The sequence below is a fragment of the Melanerpes formicivorus genome, unplaced genomic scaffold (genome assembly GCF_026170545.1).
Source record: "Melanerpes formicivorus ecotype bairdi unplaced genomic scaffold, bMelFor1.0.p_v2 SCAF_19, whole genome shotgun sequence".
Lineage (NCBI taxonomy): Eukaryota > Metazoa > Chordata > Aves > Piciformes > Picidae > Melanerpes > Melanerpes formicivorus.
Genome location: NW_027142371.1, coordinates 13469436 through 13492722, shown reverse-complemented (window position 1 = coordinate 13492722; position 23287 = coordinate 13469436). Strand labels below are relative to the sequence as shown.

Below are 23287 nucleotides of genomic sequence, written 5' to 3'. Positions count from 1 at the left end.
CTGCCCAGAGAGGTGATGGAGTCTCCAGCTCTGGAGTCCATCCAAACCTGCCTGGATGTCTGCTCTAAGTGAAGCTGCCCTGGCAGAGGGGTTGGCCTCGACCATCTCCAGAGGTCCCTCCCAGCCCCTACCATTCTGTGCTCTAGCAGTGCTGTCAATCACAGGCATGGAAAGGGTTTAACACAGAAAAGTGACAGGGAGGACACATCTGCAATGATTTTATGGCACACCAGCACAGATAAAGGCTTTGTGCTCCTAAAAATGGGTGGTTTAAATTTCCAGGTGTCACAGATTGTAACCCTGAGCTAGTTTCCACCACCCCCTTCTATGTTGGCATACATCACCATCACCAAGAGAGCAGAGCTCACATCAAAATAAACAAATCAGATTTCCTGAAGAAAGAGTGCAAGGAAATGATGTGTTCCACAGCAAATCAGTTCAACAGGGGCTCAATAAAACATGACTGACAATTAGTGCTTTCCTTCTGACAGCTACCAGCAATTGTCTTCTCCTGCATTTGCCAATGCCAAGCTCATCTGTCCAAAAAACAAAGTCAAATCAAATCAAACAAAACATCTGGCAAAACCTTCCCAGTGGATATTGGCTAAGTTATACACTGGAGTGTCACCTGCTAGAGCATCAGGCAGCTCCACAGTGATTGAGGCAGAGCCGAGGGGGCTTCGTGGGAAGAGCCAGCAGGCAAATGGCAAAGGGATGGGAGCAGCTAAATCAGTTTAGGTTTCTCTTAACAGGGGTAGATCAAAGGAAAACTAACCTGATTAGGAAGGGGAGAGACACTGATCCAGATTCATCAAGCAAAGCACAACAGCTCTGAAGTGACATTTCTGGCTGCTTTCCTCACCAGGGTCACAGAAAGCAGCCTGCAGGTACCAGCGGATCTGGCCCAGATTTCCAGGCTAAAGTGGGGGACCCTTTTAAATAAGGACAGCTTCCCTCCCCCTGCCCCCAGCTTACTTTCCCAGTTAAGCAGCTGTCCAAAGAGATAAAATAGGTCATTAGAAAAAAACCCCAACAAACCAGTCCCCCCCAACTTAATTAGAGTAAGTGATGCTTGGTGGCAGTGTCCTTCTCCCTGTGCCAAGCAGCTCGTCCCCATTACAGGCAGGGTGAAGCCAGGGCGCCACACCAAGGCTCTTGGCTCAGCCCATTTCAGAAGTGCCACACAGGAAGGGTTTGTTTCAAACCCTGGCTATGCCCACAACGTGGATCCCCCAGCATCCTGTTCCCAGGGGGTGTGCTGGTGTGGTTAGGTGGTCCCTGACACAAGCTGGCGCTCAGACTGAGGCAGGGCATGTCCCTGCTCTCCTGGGATGTTCACAGTGCTGTATCTCATGGGAATATGATGCACACACACTCCCTAGGAGTACCATGCCTGCCTTCTCAGGGGGAGCCTGATCCTGGTATCACAGTAGGACAGTACATTAGAGATTGGAAGGGACCTCCAGAGATCATGGGGTCCAACCCCCCTGCCAAAAGCAGGAGCACCCAGGGTAGTCCACACACAGTATCGCAGTGGGATCTGCATCAGCCAGGGCACCATCCAGCTAGTGGTAGCTGAATGTGCTCCTGTCAGAGCTTGGTCCAGGAAGGCTGAATGAACAACCTGTTTCTGGAAGCTTTCAAATCCAAGAGAATGCCACAGGGATGAAGCAAAGCCAGATGGCCAGACCTCTGTCTCGTCACCCTTGCTCTGCTCTGGGCACAGCTCCTTCCACCTCTAGCTGCAATCCAAGCTGTCAGTCCCACTTCACAGGAGGCAAGCAGGAGGAAAAAAAAAGTATTGCCCTTCTGCTGGGAGGCAAATCTTTGAATGGAATATTTCCTGCTCCCTTGCTCCCCTCAGGATAACCACACAGAACAACGCTGCAGGCATCCCCGGTACATGGCAAACCTCAGAGCTGAGTGGCACAGCGCAGTGATGACCCAAAGCTTGGCTCCACGCTGCAGCTTCAGTGCTGACCAGCACTCCAGTGACAGTTTTCATTGCTCTGAACAGCAATGGGAAATTGCCAGAGCAGATGAGAATACTTTGGGTCAGGGGGCAGAGCAGCAGCTCGTTCACAGCTATCTGTGATTTCACAGCTGCGTGATTAAAGTTATGGGAGGATAAATTTGCTATGAAAGCACCCAGGGAATCCTTATATGCTCTTATGAGATGAAGTTTTGAGCTCACTGACCCTTCAAATAAAAGCAAAATAGACTTGCAGCAGCTCTCCATGACCTGCTCTCACCCTACCAACGCAGGGATGTTGCAGTTTTGGCACAGCAGCCAGCAGCAGGTTGGAAGCTGACTGGTTACAGCCTGGGCTGGAGCCTCATGCCACTGCCAGGACTTTCATTATTGTCTTGACAGGATCAGCTTCAGAAGGAAACAAACCTCTATGACCACCTTGTCCACTTCTGGGCCCCTCAGTTTAAGAAGGACATTGAGACACTTGAAGGTGTCCAGAGAAGGGCAACAAAGCTGGGGAGGGGTCTGGAGCACAGCCCTGGGAGGAGAGGCTGAGGGAGCTGGGGTTGCTTAGCCTGGAGAAGAGGAGGCTCAGGGGAGACCTTCTTACTCTCTACAGCTACCTGAAGGGAGGTTGTAGCCAGGTGGGGGTTGGTCTCTTCTCCCAGGCAAGCAGCACCAGAACAAGAGGACACAGTCTCAAGCTGTGCCAGGGGAAGTTAAGGCTCAAGGTCAGGAGAAAGTTCTTCCCAGAGAGAGTTGTTAGCCATTGGAATGTGCTGTCCAGAGGTGGTGGAGTCCCCATCCCTGAAGGTGTTCAAGAGGGGATTGGATGTGGCACTTGGTGCCATGGTTTACTCATGAGGTCTGTGGTGACAGGTTGGACTTGACGATCTTTGAGGTCTCTTCCAACCTTGGTGATTCTGTGACCAACTGCCTGAGAGCCAAGAGGATGGCACTGCCAGCCTACAGGGAGTGTCCTCCTTGCTGGAGCTCAGGCTCTTTCCCATTCCTGCTATTTCAGGCTACCAAACCAAAATTGTAATTAAAGGGAGAGCCCCATTTAAGTTCCCACCGAGCCCTGCTGTAGCCTTGCTAATTAAAGACAAACTGACAGGATCTGAAGCGGGGAAAAAAAGTAAAACCAAAAGCAGGTCTGAAAAGTTTGAGAGCCATGGGAAGAGTCTGAGCTGAAGCAGGCTGAAGCTCCTTCTCCATGGGAGTGCCACATGTTGTCCAAGCCCAGGTTTCTAGGTCAGGTGCTGGGCTCTGTAGAGCTGATGGACTCTGCAGAAGGTTAATCACAGCACCTGTCTCCTCTGACAGAGCTGAGCCCAAGGCTCTTCTCTCTACATTCCTAGCAGGAGTGGGATGGCTCTGATCTACAGCAGTCACTGCTCCTTCCTGACAACTCCCAGGGATTGCCAAGCTGATTTCCTTGTCCCAAGCCATCGAGCAGACGTGCAGCAGTGAGACCTCAGTGCAGCAGAGCTGCTCCAGTTCAGTCTAAGGACTTCAGAATTTCCATTCAACAATAACCTGCTGGCAAAATTTTACCTGTACTGAAGCAGATGGTTTGGGCAGAGAGAACTCTTCAGATTAGAGAGTTTGAAAGGCTTTGGATCATATTCAATGGAAACCATGAAGTCCTCAGACTGGAATGGGGCACCTCTGCTGCAGGATGTCTATGGTCTGCTCAATGGCATAGGACAAGGAAGCCAGCTGGAGTACTGTGGTCAGTTCTGGAGCCCCTATTACAGGAAGGCTCTGGAGGTGCTGGAAGGTGTCCAGAGAAGGGCCACAAGGATGAGCAGAGGGCTGGAGCTGCTCTGCTAGGCAGACAAACAGAGAGTTGGGGCTGTTCAATCTGCAGAAGAGAAGGCTCCAAGAAGACCTCATTGTGGCCTTCCAGGATCTGCAGGGGGCTACAAGAAAGCTGGGGAGGGACTTTTGAGGGTGTCAGGGAGTGACAGGACTGGGGGGGATGGAGCAAAACTAGAAATGGGGAGATTCAGATTGGATGCTAGGAAGAAGTTGTTCCCCAGGAGGGTGGTGAGAGCCTGGCACAGGCTGCCCAGGGAGGTGGTGGAAGCCTCATGCCTGGAGGTGTTTGCAGCCAGCCTGGATGTGGCAGTGAGCAACCTGCTGTAGTGTGAGGTGTCCCTGCCCATGGCAGGGGGGTTGGAACTATGGGGTGGAAGGGACTTAAGGTCCCTTCCAACCCTGACAATTCAATGATTCTGTGAACACACCAAGCCATCACATCTTGCTGTCATCCTTTCAACCAGAACCAGACAGGTATCAGCATTTGATCTCCAACCTTTGCTGCTCTGAATCAGACCAGAATGGAAACAGTTTGAAGGTGCCAGAATCTCCCCCACCCACTCCAGCTGGGGCTGTTTCCAGACAGCTGTGGGTGTAACACAGCACAGAACACAAGCTCCCTGCAGATAACGCTGCTCTGCTGTGGAAACCACCAGCTGCCAACTGGGTTGAAACAGGGATGGGGCAACCAGTGTGGGAGACTGACCTTCAGGTTAATTCCTGCTTTAGTCTCCCCTTTTTTAGAGGCAGACACTGTAGCAGTAAGCCCTCAGGGGGTTTATTGTTTGGGGAGGATTTCTTTTGGCTTTTTAACACTAATAGCATTTCTCATCAGCCCAGGTAAAGGCACACAAAGATAAATGAGAGCTTGGAAGTGCCCTGTTCCAATTCAGAACCTGGTGCCCTTACATTCATGGCAGGGACCAGTCCTCTGTGCCACTCTGAAAGCAGAGCCAGGTGAAGCAGACAAGACCACCAGGAAAAAGGGAATCCAGAATCCACCTTGAAATCCTTGGCCACTCTGACAGAAACATCAGGGGAAAAAATTCTTCCATGAAAGGATTATCAAACCCTGGAACAGGCTGCCCAGGGCAGTGGTGGAGTCCCCATCCCTGGAGGGGTTTCACAGCTGTGTAGAGGTGGTGCTGAGGGATGTGGTTTAGTGATGACCTGGCACATCCCTTAGCATAGAATAGAATAGACCAGACCAGACCAGACCAGGTTGGAAGAGACCTTCAAGATCATTGAGTCCAACCTATCATCCAACACCACCTAATCAACTAAACCATGGCACCAAGCACCCTATCAAGTCTCTTCTTAAACAGCTCCAGTGATGGTGACTCCACCACCTCCTCAGGCAGCCTGTTCCACTGGGCAATCACTCTCTCTGTGTAAAATTTCCTCCTAACCTCCAGCCTAAACCTCCCCTGGCACAGCCTGAGACTGTGTCCTCTTGTTCTGGTGCTGCTTGCCTGGGAGAAGAGACCATCTCCACCTGTCTACAACCTCCCTTAAGGTAGTTGTAGAGAGCAAGAAGGTCTCCTCTGAGCCTCCTCCAGGCTAAGCAGCCCCAGCTCCCTCAGTCTCTCCTCACAGGGCTGTGTTCCAAACCCCTCACCAACTTTGTTGCCCTTCTCTGGACTCGCTCCAGCAAGTCAACCTCCTTCCTAAACTGAGGGGCCCAGAACTGGACACAGTACTCGAGGTGTGGCCCAGCACCACCTCTACACACCTTTGATATCTGCCCTGGTGAATGGTTAGGCTCAATGGTCTGAAAGGTCTTTTCCAACCCAAATGATTTCCTGGTTCTGTGCTGCAAGCTTTATAAAATGCATGCAGGGCAAGAGAAACACAACAGAGGAGCCCACAGCCAGTTTCCTGCAGCAGCAATGTTTGCAGCAAGCCTGCCTCGGGCTGCCTGGGGAAATCCAGAGGCCAAATCCAGCCACAGGCAGCTGCAAACTGCAGGGACCTCAGTGGAAACTGCATCCACCTGCTAGTAGCTGCACATGGGCTCTTGTTCCCTGAATTAAAGGGAGTGCAGGGTGCTTGATTGCATCTTGGCTCTTGATTACAAAGGCATCAGCAGGCAGAATTAAACAGTTTGCTTCCTGGCCTATTTAGCATCCTTTGGGTGATGGTTAGGGGGTAGGCAAAGCTGCCAGGAGCTCTCTTTTTTTTTTCCTCCTTTCTTTCTTTTTTTCCCCTTCAATATTTTCTTTTTTGTCCAGACATTTGCAGTGGGTGATAAGGTTTCCCAAAGATCTGGCCAGGCTCCAGAGGCAAAAAACCCACAAGCAGTGATAGTGTATGTCAAAGCAGCTCTGCACGAGGTTCTGAGGCACAGCCATAGCAAATAGTCTCAAAGAACTGGAACATTCTTCACAGAAGGAGGAAGAGTCCCAGGCAGTAATGAGTAGGGATGGGATGCAAAGCAAAACACAGGAGGAGAAACATAAGCAAGTAGGAAAACCATGCAGCACCTGAATGAGAAGCAGGGCCATGTGCACAGGTATGTATGCTCCTGTGCTGTGGAGGTGCCTATAAATACACTGAGATACCTAACTCCAACCTCATTAGCAAGCATTTTAGATACAGTTGATCCTGCCTTGGGGCAGGAGGTGGATTACATGACCTCCTGAAGCCCTCTCAACCTCTATTTTCCACGATTCCAAGGGGAAGAAATCTACACCAGCTGAGCTGGCCCCAACCCAGAGAGGCAGGAGTTTAAATCTGGGGTGGGGGGAAAGCCCCAATAAAGTAGCTTGAATCCACTTTTCAAGCTCTCCTTGACCTGGAGAAGGGGCAGAAAGCAGAGCCTGCAGCCACAGCTTACAGCCAAGTTCCTCCTGCCCAGAAAATACATCCAAGCACTGCAGTTTCAACTGCATCAGGGCAACACAGCCACATGAGGTTTAGACCTGCAAGGAGGCTTCACCCCCCCCACCAAAGAACCACTTCCTCACCAGTACTCATTTGCAAAGAAGAGTTGATAGCTGGCTGCAGAGCTGTGGGCTGTTTGTGGGTTTGGTTTTGACAGTGCACTTGAGAACAGAATGATGCTGCAAAATGCCAGGTAGCAGCAAGCTCTTGGCCGGGACCAGGCTCACATCCCATGTCCTTTAGACAGAGCTGGATCAGATATCACAACACAGCATGGCAGGCAGGCAGGCAGAGCCATGGCTGTCAGAGGCCATGCCCAGGGTGGGTAGACAGAAGATTTTTCACTCCAGGTCGCTGCTGCTTATCACACAGAAGATAGCAGAGGTCCCCAGCTGAGCTGCTGTTTGCACTCTCTGGTTCCTCGTTACTGGAGTGGGACAGAGCAGGCAGAGGAAACAGCACATAGCTGGAAGGCAGCCAGGCAGGCAAGAAATATGTTGCCTGCAAGAAATCCCATGTCACAGCCCCCTGGAGCGAGGAGCTGGCTGGGCTGCAGCAAGCAGCCCTTCCACACTGTTATCCCCCTGAGCAGGCAGCCTGGCTTGCTGCTTTCCATGCCTGATCCAGCCCACAGCCAGGGCCATGGCTGCACCTCCTCATTCAGTTCTGCATGGTTTTCCTACTTGCTTGTATTTATCCTCCTGTGTTTTGCTTTGCATCCCATCCTTATGCTTTATTGACTGGGACTCTTCCTCCTTCTGTGAAGAAGGTTCCATGGTCCCTTGTGCTGGTGGCAGGCAGTGATTCCTCCCAGAGAGAGCTCACAACCAAACTGGGAAGTTACTGGCTAGAAAAAGCCACTGATACATCAGCAGGTGTGATCCAGCTCAGGTCAGGAAGTCCTGGCTTCAACACCCCGTCCCTGGGAGTGTTTAAGAGCAGGCTGGATGAGGCTCTGGCTAGCCTGATCTAGTGTGGGGTGTCCCTGCCCATGGCAGGGAGGTTGGAACTAGATGATCCTTGTGGTCCCTTCCAACCCTGAATGAAACTATGAAACTTGGGAGCCTGCAGCAAGCAGAAAATTAGCAGCCACACAAAGCTGCCTCCATGCCCTCGGATGCTGAGCAACCAGGACAGGGAAGGGAAAGGTTAAACACCAGGATTTAGCCCTTGGTCATATGCAGGAACATCCCTGGGCACCTGGTTGAACTAAGGTGTCCCACTGACAACCTGCCTTGGGCTGACAGAAGTCTGACATCCCCAGCACTGCGTCCTGAGCTCTCCCTGCCGTGAGTTGGCCGAGCAGGGTTTGCAGAGCAGATGGTGACCTTACGCAGACAGCCTACTGCACCTTGCATGCACAACCCTGAGAGCTTCAGCTGTTACTCCCCAGTGCCCAGCTCTCCTTTTGGAAGGGAAACTCTTTACTCATAGTGGCATTAAGAAGCAACCATCGACACCACCCCCAAACCAAAGCCATGCCCAGCTCGCCTGTCTTCCTTTCCCATGCAGCCAAGGAAGCAACAGCTCCAAGTTTCTCCTCCAAAACACACTGTAGCCAAATTTTAGAAGCCAATTAAATCATAGAATTGTTAGGGCTGGAAGGGACCTCAGGTATCATCTAGTTCCAACCCCCCTGCCACAGGCAGGGACACCTCACACTGCAGCAGGTTGCTCACAGCCACATCCAGCCTGGCTGCAAAAACCTCCAGGCATGAGGCTTCCACCACCTCCCTGGGCAACCTGTGCCAGGCTCTCACCACCCTCATGGGGAAGAACAGATTGGATGTTAGGAAGAAGTATCTACCCACTTCTATTTTTGTTCCATTCCTCCAGTCCTACCACTCCCTGACACCCTAAACAGTCCCTCCCCAGCATTCTTGTAGCCCCCTGCAGATCCTGGAAGGCCACAAGAAGGTCTCCTCGGAGCCTGCTCCTCTCCAGACTGAACAGCCTCAACTCTCTCAGTCTGCCCATAGGAGAGGACCTCCAGCCCTCTGCTCATCCTCCAATTAATCCAGATCAGGAAAACCCAAAACCTGGGCTTGGCAGCAGTTAGTGGTCAGTCTCTGATGTAAAACACCTTGAATCCCAACAGATTGTCTTTACAGGAGGGGCAAGTGGTTCAAACCAGCACCAGAACAAGAGGACACAGTCTCAAGCTGCGCCAGGGGAGGTTTAGGCTGGACATTAGGAAGAAATTCCTCATAGAGAGAGTGATTGCCCATTGGAATGGGCTGCCCAGGGAGGTGGTGGAGTCACCATCACTGGAGCTGTTTTAAGAAGAGACTGGATGGGGTGCTTGGTGCCATGGTTTAGTTGATTGGTGTTGGGTGATAAGCTGGACATGATGATCTCAAAGGTCTCTTCCAACCTGGTCTATTCTATTCTAAATCCAATGTTTATTAATTATCTGGACTGTCTCAGGAGCAGTGTAGCCAGCAGGAGGAAGGATGTGATTGTTTCCCTGTATTCAGCACTGGTCAGGCCACACCTCAAACACTGGCTTCAGTTTTTGAGCCCCTCACTGCAAGACAGACATTGAGGTGCTGGGGCTGGCCCAGAGAAGGGGAGCATTTATGCACTGCTTTCCTTCCAAAGAGGTAAAGTGGCATCTCAAACTCTTATGGAAGTAATTTTCCCACTTGATTGAAATGACAGGAATTCAGAGGGAGGGGGAAAAAAAGATTATTTACTTGTTATGACAACAGAGGAAGTTGCACATTCAATATTGCTCGTGCTCCCAGATGCCACCTAGTTAGCTGCCATATGCAAACCACCCTGCGTTGGCATCACCTCCAGATTGCACGAAAAAGCCAAGTTAAACATGGCCAAATATGTGCTTTTGGAAGAGACACCAAGCCCCATTAACAAAATTAACAAACCCCAGCCTTGCCAAGGGCTCCCACACACAGCTTCCCAGAGAGGACAGCTTTCATTTCCACGCCGATGGAGCTGAAAACTCCAGCAATGCCTTTGTTAAGTGAGCAGAAACTCTTCCTTTCTGCCTGGAGTCACTGCCCAACTACCCAGAGATACACGCAGACTGCTGGGGATAAAAGAGATGTGGGTTTCTTTTCCTCCTTTCTTTCTAATTCTCAGAGCCCTTCAAAGGGCACAAAGCCCAGGAGAAAAGTCTTCTCAGACAGATAAACGCACTCGCTCAGACTTGGACACAGGAAGCCCATGTAAAAAGCTTCAGGAGACGAATAATGTGGGTGGAAAATTAAGGCACCTCATAAAAGGTTTTTAGTAACAAGGGAACAGATCACATCAACTTGGAAAGGTTAGAGAAAGCAATTTATAGACACTAATTAGGGCCTCTTTTTTAGAGTGCCTTTGCAAATGACAAGGTTGGGCTCGCTCCAGGAAGACGCAGAGGGAGCAGGGCAGGAGCTACCTGGGGATGGCTCCTGGAAGAGTTCACAAGCTGGGCACCACTACATGCTTACAGCAGGTTGAAAGAGGCAAGAAGAGAAACATGTCTGGAGGGGTGGTGGATTTACACAAATAAAGTGGTCAGTACTTACACCCTCCCTGGGGAAATCTTCTCCACGCTGGCACAGCACCCAGGCCTGTGCCCGCTGCTCTGCCAACGGGAACCGCTCTGACGGCTGCCAGCTCCAAGGTCGCCAAGCCCAAGTTTTCATTCACTTTCTGGCTCACCAGCCATAAGGATCTGCATGGTTAAACTTCTGCAGAAGAGTTGGTTTATGCAACACTCTGGCTCTGACAAAGTTTTTGCTTGGAGGATGAAGTGCCAGAAGGTTGGGAGCTGAAGGACTTTGCAGCGAGGCTTCCCAGAGCGCTGGCTGGGGAGGGGGAGGGCAGAGGGTGCCTGCAGGGAGGCAGATCTCATCCAGAGCAGGAGAAACCAGGGCACCTCCAGCACTGCTGGAAGGTGAGTCAGTCCTTTGGGGGCTTTATTTCTCTGCTGGTTCACTGAAGGGAGCACAGCTCACCCCCCAGCTAACACTAACAGCTCCAGCTTCAAGTGGGAGCTCCCGCTGCACACAAGTTAGGTGTGCAAAGGGCTGTCCAGGCAGCAAATGCCACACGTCTGCAGAGCAGCCATTTACCCACCTTTGGGGATGTCATTTTTCTATTTACAGGACACCAGCTCACCTTCCTGCACTTTGGGGCTGCTTGTATGGGAGCTCAGTGATGTAGAAAGACATAGACATGACAGCCCTGCAGCAGCCAGGGCTGCTTTTGGGGATGAGGCGCTGCCCTGGGAACAGTGGGACCAGCCTCCTCCCCATGGTTTCAGATCTTCACCTTGCAGAGTGGCCTCAAGGGGTGACAGCCTTCAGCAGCCCTCCCTATTTCTTTGCAATTAGCACAGCAGCTTGTAAAGCCTTGCTTTATTGGATTGTAAAGTAACTCTGCTCCACAGCCACTGCAACAGCCCCAAGGTTGTACACTGCTGCTCCCTGCAAGCTCTGAGTGGACCATATGTCCTCCCCTCTGCACAGTCTTCCTGCAGCCAGCTCAGATCCTGCCTACAGCTGGGTGAGGGCTTGAACATACCTCCACTTAAGCCAGTCACAGTGTGTGATGCCTTTCCCAGCTGCTCCACGGGCAGAGTGGAGTGGCTCCAGTGTGGCAACTGGGAGTATTCTGCTCTCACCTTGGAGCTCACCCCTGAACTGTCTGTAGGTATTTCAGCTCTCCAAACAGAAGGTCCCAGCCAGGATGCTGCAGTCCAGCAGGACCCCTGCCCTAGGTCCTGGGTCACTGCCCATCACCTTCTTCTCCCCAGAGCGTCTGTCTGCTCACACCTGCCGCCAGCATGCTTGCTATGTGCTCCCTACCCTGCTTCTGTCAGCAGAGACCCACAGGAGCTTTTAATAGCAACTTGTTTGTTAACCCTGGGATATTTTGACAGATCTGTTGCAGAAGATGTGAGGAACAAGCAGGCAAGAGCTGTCACCCCTTCACAGCTCCTGCCCACACCAGGGCTTGGAGCTCTTGCCTTCAGTCCTGCTTCTCCACCACACTGAGACACAGCAATTCCCTGACGTGCCCTGTCACCCCTGGACTCATCAGATGCAGACAAAATGGGTTTCTTACATGGGAAAGAAGTCTTCTCCTGTGAGGCTGTCACATTTGCAGAGCCAGAGAGGTCACAGGGTGGGTGGGAAGGAGGGGTGGCTCAGCCCTGGGGCCGTGCCATCGACAGCAGAAGGAAAAGGGACAAGGGGAGGTGCCACAGGGCACAGAGCACAGCAAGTGCTGCTCTGTCAGCTACACCTGGGCAAGGCACAGGCAATGGACAATGAAGTTGGTACATCCAGGTCCTCAGGGACATGGGAGTGCTCCCTGAAGAGCAGGGGCAAGGTCTGGCACCCCCTGACTCCATCCCACAGTGCTCAACCCACCTCCATCAGGAGGTTAGATCACAGCAACGAGACACCTCCTTCCCAACACAAAGCCAGCTCAGTACCCAGCTCTGCTCTCTTTACCCCAGTTTCATTGCACAACGCCTACTGCATCCCCTCTCCCACTCCAGGAGTCAGAACGTTAAGAATAAATACAAAAGTGCAGAAAAACAACCAAAAAGAATCAAAAGCTGGAAGTGGCACACCCGACCCTCTCCGAGGCAGCTGGGAGGTGACACGTGCCAGCTGCACCCCCAGCTCTAACCTTCCTCCTGCTAACTTCTCAGCTGCTTAATCATTTATATTTCACCTCCCCCTCCACTTCCCACGTGGAAACAAAAGATGATTCATAGATGGAATAATCACCTGGGACCTCCAAAAGCCCACGAATTCCCTCACTTTGGCCTTGGGCACTTGGTAAGGAACTTTCCCACTTTGGCATCTGGGTTTGACTCTGCCCTGCTCCCCTCTGCCCTCGTCCCACGGCACAGATTGGGCAGACCAGGGGCAGAAGCTGCCCACACTTGGTTTTGAGGCCTTAACTGACCACAAGCCAAACTGAATTTAATAGCTTGAGGCATCTGAAGAATCCAGATGTGGAGTCCAGCACCTCTGCCACCAGGGATAGGGTCTCTTTCCAGTCTGGTGGGGGAGAGGTTGATTTTCCACTGAGCAGGGAAGTGCCTGCATCGTGTTTGGTGTGACCAGCATCCCATCAGAAAGAGCAAGGATGGTTAAAGCCTGGGCTGGGCTATAGAAAGAGGTCACCACAATTACAGCACCAGGAGATCTGCAGCAGAGGGCTTTTCCTTACAGGATGAAAGGAGCAAAGCTGTGAGCTGAAAGCTCAGCTCCTGCACCCCCAGCACGAAGTATCTCTGTCCACACGTGGTGCAAAACCATCAGCCACAGGACCTCAGACACCAGTATGTTAATGCTGCTGCCTGAAGAGCTGCCAGCCCTGCCTGCTCCCCACCATCAGGGTGCACAACCCCCCTCCACTGGTGCCATGTCTGCAAACAGCTTCACCACTTCTGCACAAACATAAGCAAGTGTCTGAAAGGCAGACAGGGAAGGAGCTTTCCTCCTTCCAAGCCACACAGATCCAGACAGGAGAAGTGCAGAAAGCCAAACTACAAGGCTGAGCCTCTTACACCCTTGATGGCCCCATCACACCCTCCAGCCCAAGCACTGCCCAGAGGCACTGATGAAGCACTTGTTACTCACCCCAGCCCTGCCACTTGTCACTGTGAGGAGAAAGTTCTTCACAGAAAGAGTAATTGGCCACTGGAATGTGCTGCCCAGGGAGGTGGTGGAGTCACCATCCCTGGAGGTGTTTAAAGAGGATTGGATGTGGCACTTGGAGCCATGGTTTAGTTGTCAGGAGGTGTTAGGTATTGGGTAATAGGTTGGACTTGATGAGCTCTGAGGTCTTTTCCAACCTGGCTGATTCTGTGATTCACGGGGTACAACCCCCAGAGCTATACCCTGTCAAGAGTCTGCCAGCACAGGCAGATATCAGCCTGAACTCTGTCATCCCAGGCAGTACCACTAGACACAGTTTCACAGTGGGGCTCTGCTGGGCTTCACCACTGGGGCTCTCCTAGAAGACTACGACAGCTCCTAGACAGAAGCACAGGTCCACTGCGGCAAAGAGCTGCAAGCAACTGTTAAACCTCTAAGGCAGGGAAGAAGCAAATGAAAGCCTGCAGCTTGCAGAGCATTATCACAGCTCTGCTCTCCTAGAGAGAGGCTACAAACACACACAAAGGCACAGACACACAGCAGGGCTTGGCAAGGGCTTGTAACACGCAGCCCAGGCAGGCATCGCTGCTCTCCGAAGCACTGCGTTCCCTGACAGGTGCAAATCAGGAGCACAAGGACAAGGCATGGTGCACAAAAGGCCTTCTGAGAAACAAGGACAGGACTTTGGGTAGATTCCTCACAAGACAAGGTGAGATCCTTGCCTTCCACACCCCTACCAGTGAAGCATATATCGCTTCTTGCAAGAGATGCTGGACACCAAAGCAGCGCTCACCAGCAGAGATGCAACTCAAGTGGGCAAGATCTCCTAAGCACCCCCTTTGTCTCTGCCATGCCAAGGGACCAAGGAGATGACAGCACTTTTGCTACCTGGTAGAGCAGCAACTCCAAAGGCTGCTTCAGGTCTCCTGCTGAGAAGCAAGCTCCAGCTCCCCAGAGCTTACAGGTTTCTCCCCCACCGTGCTGTGCTGAGGCTAATGGAGACTGACTTTTCAACTGGGTTGTTTTTTTCCCCCTCCTATCAGACTTTGAAGCAAAACCAAAGCACTTTGATCCACTTTGAAATGTGCAATTAAACCAATTTCTGAACAACCTGCAGTTCTCTCCTGTAGGAAGCACTAAGCAGAGCCTATGCTTTTCAGGAGCTGGAAGAGAGAAAAAGAAATGCATACATCCGTGTGGCTTTCAAACCATCCCCCCAAGCAGGGAAGCTGAGGAGATTTACACTGACATGAAAATCCCTGTGACAGACTTCCAGAAAACCACTAAACCAGGCACACCCAGAAGGCAAAGAAGCATTTCACACCTTCTGTGAGTAGAAAGTGTGAAAAGGACAGATGAAGGCTGCCTCCCTCTCCCCAGATCTTGGCCACGACTCCCGCTCTATCCTGGCACTCCTGTGCCCACTCCCGATGTCAATCTAGGTAACGCTGCTGTCACACAGTGCTCTGAGGTCCCCACAGCTACAGCAGAGATGGCAACGCTCTCGGGACCAAAACCATATCCGTGGTAGTCCTCTGCACACCACAGACACAAATGAACCCTGGAATCATTCCAGCTCAGGTTATCTGGGGCCCTAGTTGCAACACCCTTGCTGACTGCAGGGGAGGGATTGGACTGGATGACCTTTAAAGAGTCTCTTCCAACCCAAAGCATTTGATGATGCTAAGTGCTGTACCTTCCTCCAAGTCGTTCCTCAGAGAGGCCTCCAGCAGAGCCACGCTGGCTTCAAAGGACACTTTCTTTCTGTTCACAGCGTTCCTCTTCTTCTCGTGCTTCCGCTTCTTGTGCTGCATCTCCTTCTCATACTGCGCCCACTTCTTCAGCTGCTGAGCCCTCCGCTTCTGGGCTGCCCGCAGCCTCTCCAGGGTGGGCACCTTGTCCAGCAGCTGCAGCTCGGTCAGCAGGTCCACGTGGGCATCCATTGCTTCTGCTGAGAGAGAGGGGGCGAAGGATGTGCCAGCGGGAAGCAACGTCCCACCGCAGGTCCTCTGGCTCGCCGCCGCCTGCTGCTATTCCAGCATCTTGAGGCCAGGCTGGGGCAGGCCCATCCCAGGGGCTGAGGAGAGTATGGTGGGGACCTGAAATGAGAGGGAAGGGTGAGGAATCAAGTCTCATCATCATCAAATCATAGACTGGTCCAGGCTGGAAGGGACCTCCAAAGGTCATCGAGTGCAACCTCCCTGCAGTCAGCAGGGACATCCTCAACTAGATCAGGCTGCCCAGGGCTGCCTCAAGCCTCCCCTTGAATATTTCCAGGGAAAGAGCCTCAACCACCTCCCTGGGCAACTTGCTTCAGTGTTCCACCACCCTCATAGTGAACAAGTTCTTCCTGATATCCAGTCTACATCTGCTCTGCTCCAGTTTGAAGCCATTGCCCCTAGTCCTGTCACCACAGACCCTGGCAAACAGTCTCTCTCCCTCCTTCCTGTAGCCCCCTTCAGGTACTGGCAGGCTGCTATTAGGTCTCCCCAGAGCCTCCTCTTCTCCAGGCTGAGCAACCCCAACTCCCTCAGCCTGTCTTTGTAGCAGAGGTGCTCCAACCCCCTGATCATTTTTGTGTCCCTCCCCATCAGGTCCACGTCCTTCCTATATTGAGGACTCCAGACCTGTACACAGTATTCCACACACACAGAATCAACCAGGTTGGAAGAGGTCTCACCAGAGCAAAGTGGCAGAATCACTTCTCTGGATCTGCTGGCAACACATCCTTTGATGCAGCCCAGGATGTGATTGGCCTTCTGGGCTCCAAGCTCACCCTGCCTGCTCATGTCCAGCTTCTGCAGACAAGCAACTAAGACCAGGCCATCTCAGCTACCATCTCAGAAGGCAGCTTGCTGAGCTGTGCTGCAATTGCTTGGTTGTTCTTACAGACCTTTGTGACTCCATCCTTCACCCCCTCCAAACACCCAGGCAAATCTCTCTTGATTAAGCAGCATTTCAGGGTGCAATTTACTCATATCCACAGCTCTCCTATGAGCTGAAGAAAGTCCTAATGAGCAAAGATCTTCCATAGCATTCAGACATCTCAGGAGAGATTCAAGTACTGAGACCTCTCCATTTAGCCCATGCCAGCATAACCATCACCAAGGCTCCAGCACCCTCAAAGAAGTTCCTCCTCCTGTTCAGATGGAACCTCCTGGTTTCCAGTTTGTGCCCTGTCACCAAGCTCCGTAAAAAGAGCCTGCCCCCATCCTTTAGCTATTGATCAGCATTGCTCAGATCCCCTCTGGGGCTGCTCTTCTCCAGGCTCAACAGCCCCCGGGATCTCAGCCTTTCCTCCTCACAGCGATTCTCCAAGCTCCTCAGCATCTGGACTCTCTCCAGCGGCTCCCTGCCTCTCTTGAACTGGGGAGCCCAGAGCTGGATCTGATAGTCCTGATGTGGCCTCACTGGGGCAGAGAGGAAGAAGAACCTCCCTCAACCTGCTGGTCACACTGTTCTTAATGCACCCCAGGACTCAGCCCAGCCCCCAGAAACCCTGCAGGAAAGAGAGGTGCAAACACAGTCCAGCTGCCCAAGTGCTTTTCCCAGGAGGCAGAGGCATTTCCCAAGCACAGAGGCTCGCCTGGAGGCTGCCCAGCACCGCTGGTGACCCCAGCTGCAGCAGCCCAGCTCCTGCCCCTCGCAGGCGCTCTGGGAAGGTATCTTTGCTGGCGATCTCGGCCGCAGTACTGCAGGCTGCAGATCTGAAGCCCTGCTGACAATACCTCCAAGGAGGGGAGCCGAGGGCAGGAAATGCCTCTCGGCATACCACACAGCCACTCCCACCCTGCTCCTTTCTCCGGGCCATTTTCTGCCATTGTTTGCTGAAGGATGAACAAATATTTTCCCAAAACACACCTGAAGGGATCAGGAGGACCTAACTCTGCAGGTTTAGTGAGGCAAAGAAACTTTAGTTCAGCATTGCCTTGCTTACCCCCCCTGCAAAAAAAGCAGAAAGCTTTGGTGGTGGTTTTAGGACTGCACCTTGGAAAGAGCAGGAGGACATTAAACTGTAAGGAGAGAAACATGGCTTGCTCTGTTTGCCCGTGTTTCAGCTCTCCTACGTGCACCTTCTCCTCCAGCAGCTCTTCTGCTCTCAGCAGAAACATAAAGGGGAGTTGAATGACCTGCAGAAGCAAAGTGCAGCGATCTGGGAGCACCAAGAGACACCTTTTGAAGTACCAGACACCAGTGTCTGCTCAAATCAACCAGCAAATGAACTTCTGAAAGAGCAGAGAGGTCATCCTCGGAGGTGTTCATGAAGAGGGCACCCCTCAACTTCTCCCAGCTTAGGTACAAGTCCTTTAGCACCTTCCATGGACCTGAAAGCATCAGAAAGACTTTGGCTCCATCACTCCAGCTGCCTGGAGTGACCTCATTTCTTCTCTGTCCCACCCCCCCAAAGGCACATTGACTTCTCATGACACAAGCTGGTGGGTCTAACTATAGCATGGTTTCAGGCCCCAGCATTTGTTTACCTGCAAAGCAACACAGAAGCTGGCTGTGTGGGTGGCTGTGGTTTCTGAAGCATCTCATTTGGGTTTGTTTTATTTAAAGAAGGGGGGGGAGGGGGGGGGAAGGTATAAAAATGCTGCTCCTCGTGTTTGACAGAGCTGCATTTCCATGAGCTCAGCAGATCTGCTGTCACTGTGCTGAGGACATCCTGCCCCACACACACAGGTCCCAGCCCTGTGGGGCCAAGAGGCACCTCTAGTTCAGGGGCCAGAAGCAAGGTGAGCTGCCTGCTGTTACACTGTGCTTGGGCCATCGCTGTCCTCTCAGCACTGCAGCAGGGAAAGTCCTGCTCCAGCTGTGTCAGACACCAGTCCATGCAGAGGGCATGTGAATGCTGACTGAGAGAAGCCTTTGAGATTGCATTTCCTGAACATTTTGTCCCACCTTAGTGCAAGATTCACAGAAATCACAGAAACATTCAGGTTGGAAAAGACCCTCAGGATCACCAAGTCCAACCCAGAACCCTGCTCTACAAAGTCCACCCCTAAACCATAGCCCCCAGCACCACCTCCAAACCACCTTTCAGCACATCCAGGGTTGGTGACTCAACCACCTCCCAGGGCAGCACATTCCAGTGCCTGACCACTCTTGCTGTGAAATTTTTGTCCCTAATGTCCAGTCTAAACCTACCCAGATGTAGAACAAGAAGGAATGGCCTCAAACTATCACTATTGACCTGAGAGAAGAGAGCAGCAGCAGCCTCTCTACAGCATCCTTTCAGGTAGTTGTAGGGAGCAATGAGGTCTCCCCCCTCAGCCTCTTCTTTTCCAAACTAAACAGCCCCACTAAGCCCAAAAGGACATCCAGGGCTCTGCTTAATCCCTTGCAGCACAAGAAGAGAAGGATGACTCTGTGAAGGGAGAGGTTCCCAAGGCTGTGGCTGCACGAATCAGTCCACTCCACACCATCAACCCTGCCTGAGAGGGACCCAAGTGCACACTTCTCATATCACATTTAGAGGGAGGCATTTTCACTCACAGAGGAGAAAGGGAAAGTGCACTTCTGTTCCTGTTCCACCACTTGGAGCTGCCCCTCCTGGCCCTCCCTACAAAGCAGTCAGCCTGCAGACACTTTGCCACAGGATTGCTGCGGTTGGAGCTGGATCTGTTAAAGCAGCCACGCTGCTGAGGGATGGTGGAGAGCCTCCTCACCTCCCTGCCAGAGTGGCAAAGCTGGAGCTAAGACCTGCAAATCCTCTGACACATCTCCCCAAGGCACTACTTAAAGCACAGCATGACAGCAGATCAGAACACAAACACTTGAAGAGTCCTTCACTGGAGTGTCATCAATTGGCTTGGGTTTTATTCCACTTTAAAAAACAAACAAACACAAAGCAGGGAAGAGCAACCCTCGAATGGGACACCTTGAAGTGAAATACTTCAACTAGAGAATTCTTCTAAGCTGTGCAACTTCCAAGCAAAGGTAAAATTCAAGACCCAGGTTTGTGAGCAGCTGCTTGTGATGTCAAGGAGATTGCCCTCCTTCACTGGATTGCTTGTGGAGAATCACCTGCAGCACTGGGCCCAGCCAATTAGGTGAAGTGTCTGGGTTTGCAGCACAAAGTCAAGTCAGTGGCATGACAGAAATAGCCTTCTCCTCCTCACTCCAAGCTAATCTCTTAGCTGGAATTGGAAACCAAGCTCAAAAGCCTATAGCAGAGATCTGGGTGCATAAGCAGCCTGCAGAGGAGGTGGCTGCCTGATTTATTTCATTGAGCCAACTCCTGCACCACTGCAAGTTGTTGGATGTGGGGTTCCAAGGTGAGGGATTGTCACATTGACCCCTTCTGCTTCCTAAGGGGGCCAAAACAATCTAAGCTGCTCCTGCCCCATAAAATGCTACATAAGAAGCCCACCACAGCCCTTCTGCTGAACCCACCCTCCAGAAATGACCACCAGTGAAGAATTTCCAGCTCCTCTTTTGGGCATCCCCCTCAGCAGATCCAAAGCAGCTGAAGATGCATGCTCTGCACTGCTGCCTCTGCTGTTGGCCACATTCTCCCCAAGGTCTGGAGGAAGCAGCAAAGCAGCTCTTCATCACTCACTCCTCGTTGAGAGGAAAAGCTCACTGGCAGCCCAGCAGCTATAACACAACTCAGAGAGAGCCAGAAAGGCACCAAGATGAGGGGGTGACAGACTGAGGGGCAGGCAGGAGCAGCAGGGAAAGACAGACACAGGAGTTAACCATCCCCAAGGGAGAGCAAGGCAAGGGATGCAGTGGAGCTTCCCAAAACGTGGATGTGCCATGGGGCTGACCTTGCACAAAAAGCCAAGGTCCATTCCCTTCCTTCCCACAGCCCAGAGGAGAGTGAGAAGGGCAGCAGCAGCCTACTCCACCCTCTGCAGGGGAATGTGTTCCAAGCCATTTCCTAAGCCCTGTCCCTGCCGAGCACGGAACACAATTAGTTCTCCCAGGAGCCTTCTCTTCTCCAGACTGAGCAGCCCCAACTCTCTCTGTCTGTGCTCATAGCAGAGCAGCTCCAGCCCTCTGCTCATCCTCATGGCACTTCTCTGGACACCTTCCAGCACCTCCAGATCCTTCCTGGAACAGAGGCTCCAGAACTGGACACAGTGCTCCAGGTGGGGTCTCAGCAGAGTGGAGCAGAGGGGGAGAATCACCTCCCTCGACCTGCTGGCTGTGCTTCTCTTGATGCAGCCCAGGATGTGATTGGCTTTCTGGGCTGCAAGTGCACACTGCTGGCTCATGTTGAGCTTGGGTTCACTAGCACAGGGTGCATCAAAACAAGAGGATCTTCCACGCTGAGAAGACCATGGAACAAGTTTTTCCTCTCCTTATTATAACTGCTGTCACCTCCTGCCTTTGGGAAAGCATCTCTTTAGAGCACCATCAACACTGACATTGTCTTGAGCCCTACCACCCAACCCATCACACCCTCACACACCTAGAATGGGAGAGCTCAGCCCCTGGGTTTTCAAATGGAGACAGGCAAAGGGTCAGACACCAACAGCAACTGGGAAGGGGAATTCAAATCACAAGAGACACTCTTGTGCCTCTGAGGAATTCCAGTCCCCAAACATTTGTTCTCCCCTGAAATGCTGCAAGACAGTCACGTCTCCTACCCAGCCCAGAGAGGAGGAGGAGAGAACACCTGTGGTGAAAGGCTGCAGCAGCAGCAAGCAATTCAAAATGCTGCAGTTCACCTCCTGAAGGCTTTCCTTTCTTTTCTGGAACTGAAGTTTATATCTCTTCAGTCATCACACTCTGCCAGACCAGTTGTGCCATCCCCCTTGCCTGGATCTCTGCGCACTGACTGCAACACAGGTGGTGAAACACTGACCCAGGATGCCCAGGAAGGTGGTAGCTGCCCCATCCCTGAAACCATTCCAGATCAGGTTGTTCAGGGCTCTGAGCAGCCTACTCTAGTTGCAGATGTCCCTGCTGACTACAGAGGGTTTGGCAGATAACATTTAAAAGGTCCCTTCCAACCCAAAGCAGTCTACAGCTCTGCTTCCAGTCCTGTGCTCCATGAGGCAGCAGTGACAACCTGCTCACCCCTGGGTGCTACTCTTGCAGCACTGGCTGCTGCTTCTAAGAGCAAATTCTTCTTGCACACACCGTGTGGTTCTCCCAGCTCTGTGCTGGAGCCTTGCAGCACCTGCAGGTGAACCACATGGAGCTGTGGAAATGAGGAAAATTGTCGCTGCATGATTTAATTTCCCTGGCATCGTGGTAGCAAGCAGCCCCTTCCCTCACCCAGGGCTTCTGCAGCAATCGAAGCAGCAGATGTTCAGTGCTTCCAAGTGAATGGTTCCTCCTGGAGGAATGAAGGGGAGAGGGGCAGGAAACCCTGCCTAAAGAAAAAATTTCACCCAAGACCCCTCGGGGAACACAGCTCCTCTATCTGCCCTGGGGCACTGAGAAAGAAAAGCAGGGACAGGAATCTTCTGGGTGAGAGATCACATCAGAAATTGGGAGTTTCAGGAGAGATTCTTGGCCTTCCCACAGGTTTCTTGTATGCAAAGTAAGTAACTTAATCTGTGCCCCAATTACCTTCTTAAAGTGAGGAGGCTCTTTTACCTGTCTGCAGCAAAGGAAGGTTCATTGCTGCTCGATGCAAGGGGAAATTGGGTGGCTGGAGATGAATCAACACCAGTTATTTTTCAAGCTTTATGGAAAAAGCTCTGAATTTAAAGCTAAATTCTTCCCCAGAGAACTGAAAGCATTTTGGTCTGGCTGCTTTATCTCTAGCTGCAGATAATCTCTCCCACTCCGGTGAGCTCCCTCCTAGCAGTGGGAATGAAATAGGAACAAGAAGGAAGAAAAGCAAAACAGCAAGGAAAGAGGAAAAAAAAATCTCTCTTTGGAGCCAATGCTGCTAATAAAGAAATCAATCAATCAATCAATCCAGTGCCGCATTCTTTTCTCCTCCCAGCTGCTCCACTCCTCACAATCCCAGCAGTTGTTTGAGGAAAGCCCCTCAGTATTTTCAGTAGATGTTTCCTGTGAACTCTCAACACAGCACCATACAGCTTCTTCTTCCTATCCATATTTCAATGTGGGCTTCAGTGGAGGCCTTCTGTGCCAGGCAGTCCTCCCCCACACCACTGTGCTTGGAAACAGGACGCTCTTCCCAGTGGCACCTCAGCAACAAGCAAGATCAACCTGCTGGTGGTCCCCGTTCAAATCAACCTGCTGGTGGCTAGCCCATGAAGCTCCCATCAAGAGCTGTGTCTCTGGGTTCACTGGACATGGCCAGAGCCACAGAGGGCTGTGCTTTAGCAGGTACACAAGCCCCAGCACAGCTTAGAATAGGATAGAATTAACCAGGTTGGAAAAGATTTTCAAGATCATCAAGTCCAACCTGTCACCCAACACCATCTAATCAACTAAACCATGGCACCAAGTGCCTCATCCAGTCTCTTCCTAAGCACCTCCAGAGATGAGGACTCCACCACCTCCCTGGGCAGCACATTCCAATGGTCAATCTCTCTTTCTGTGAAGAACTTCTTCCTAACATCCAGCCTAAACCTCCCCTGGCTTACACACATGATTTAGGAGCAAGCCAGAGTGTTGAAGCTCAGTGCTTGATTGCCTCCATGTGCAGAGCTACTCCTCAAGCTCTATTCCCTGCATAAGGCAGCAGGACTTGGAGGAGGTTTAGAAAACCTTAATCTTGAAGCTCCATAGAGCAAATGTTCTTTTTGATGCCTGCTCCACACAACTCCCTCAAGGCTGCCACTCTTCTAACATTGAACTGTCCTTGCCTACGCAGACTTTCAAATCCACAACTTTTACATGGATGGGTTTTATGTTCACTATGAGGCTGGGGGGTTCCACCCCCTCTACATTTTCATTCTCCAATGTTCCACCTATCAACCAGGCTCTGATCTAGCTGGATCTGCCTCTCCCTCCACATCCACAGGCAGCTCAGGCTCTTCCAGCCCCAGTTTAAGGCATAGCTCTGGGCTGGGTGTACCTTCGAGGGTGTCCTGGAGCTGCAGAA

General features: G+C 51.9%; 1 protein-coding gene across 1 annotated transcript in view; it reads right to left on the bottom strand.

The window, feature by feature from the left end:
- Positions 1 to 23287, bottom strand: part of PPP1R16B (protein phosphatase 1 regulatory subunit 16B) — a 66930-nt gene that overhangs the window by 31016 nt on the left and 12627 nt on the right. The window contains exon 2 of the mRNA XM_068150128.1: positions 15002 to 15404. Within this exon, the coding sequence (XP_068006229.1) occupies positions 15002 to 15248 (247 nt within the window). The 5' untranslated portion in view covers positions 15249 to 15404. The remainder of the gene's footprint in view (positions 1 to 15001; positions 15405 to 23287) is intronic.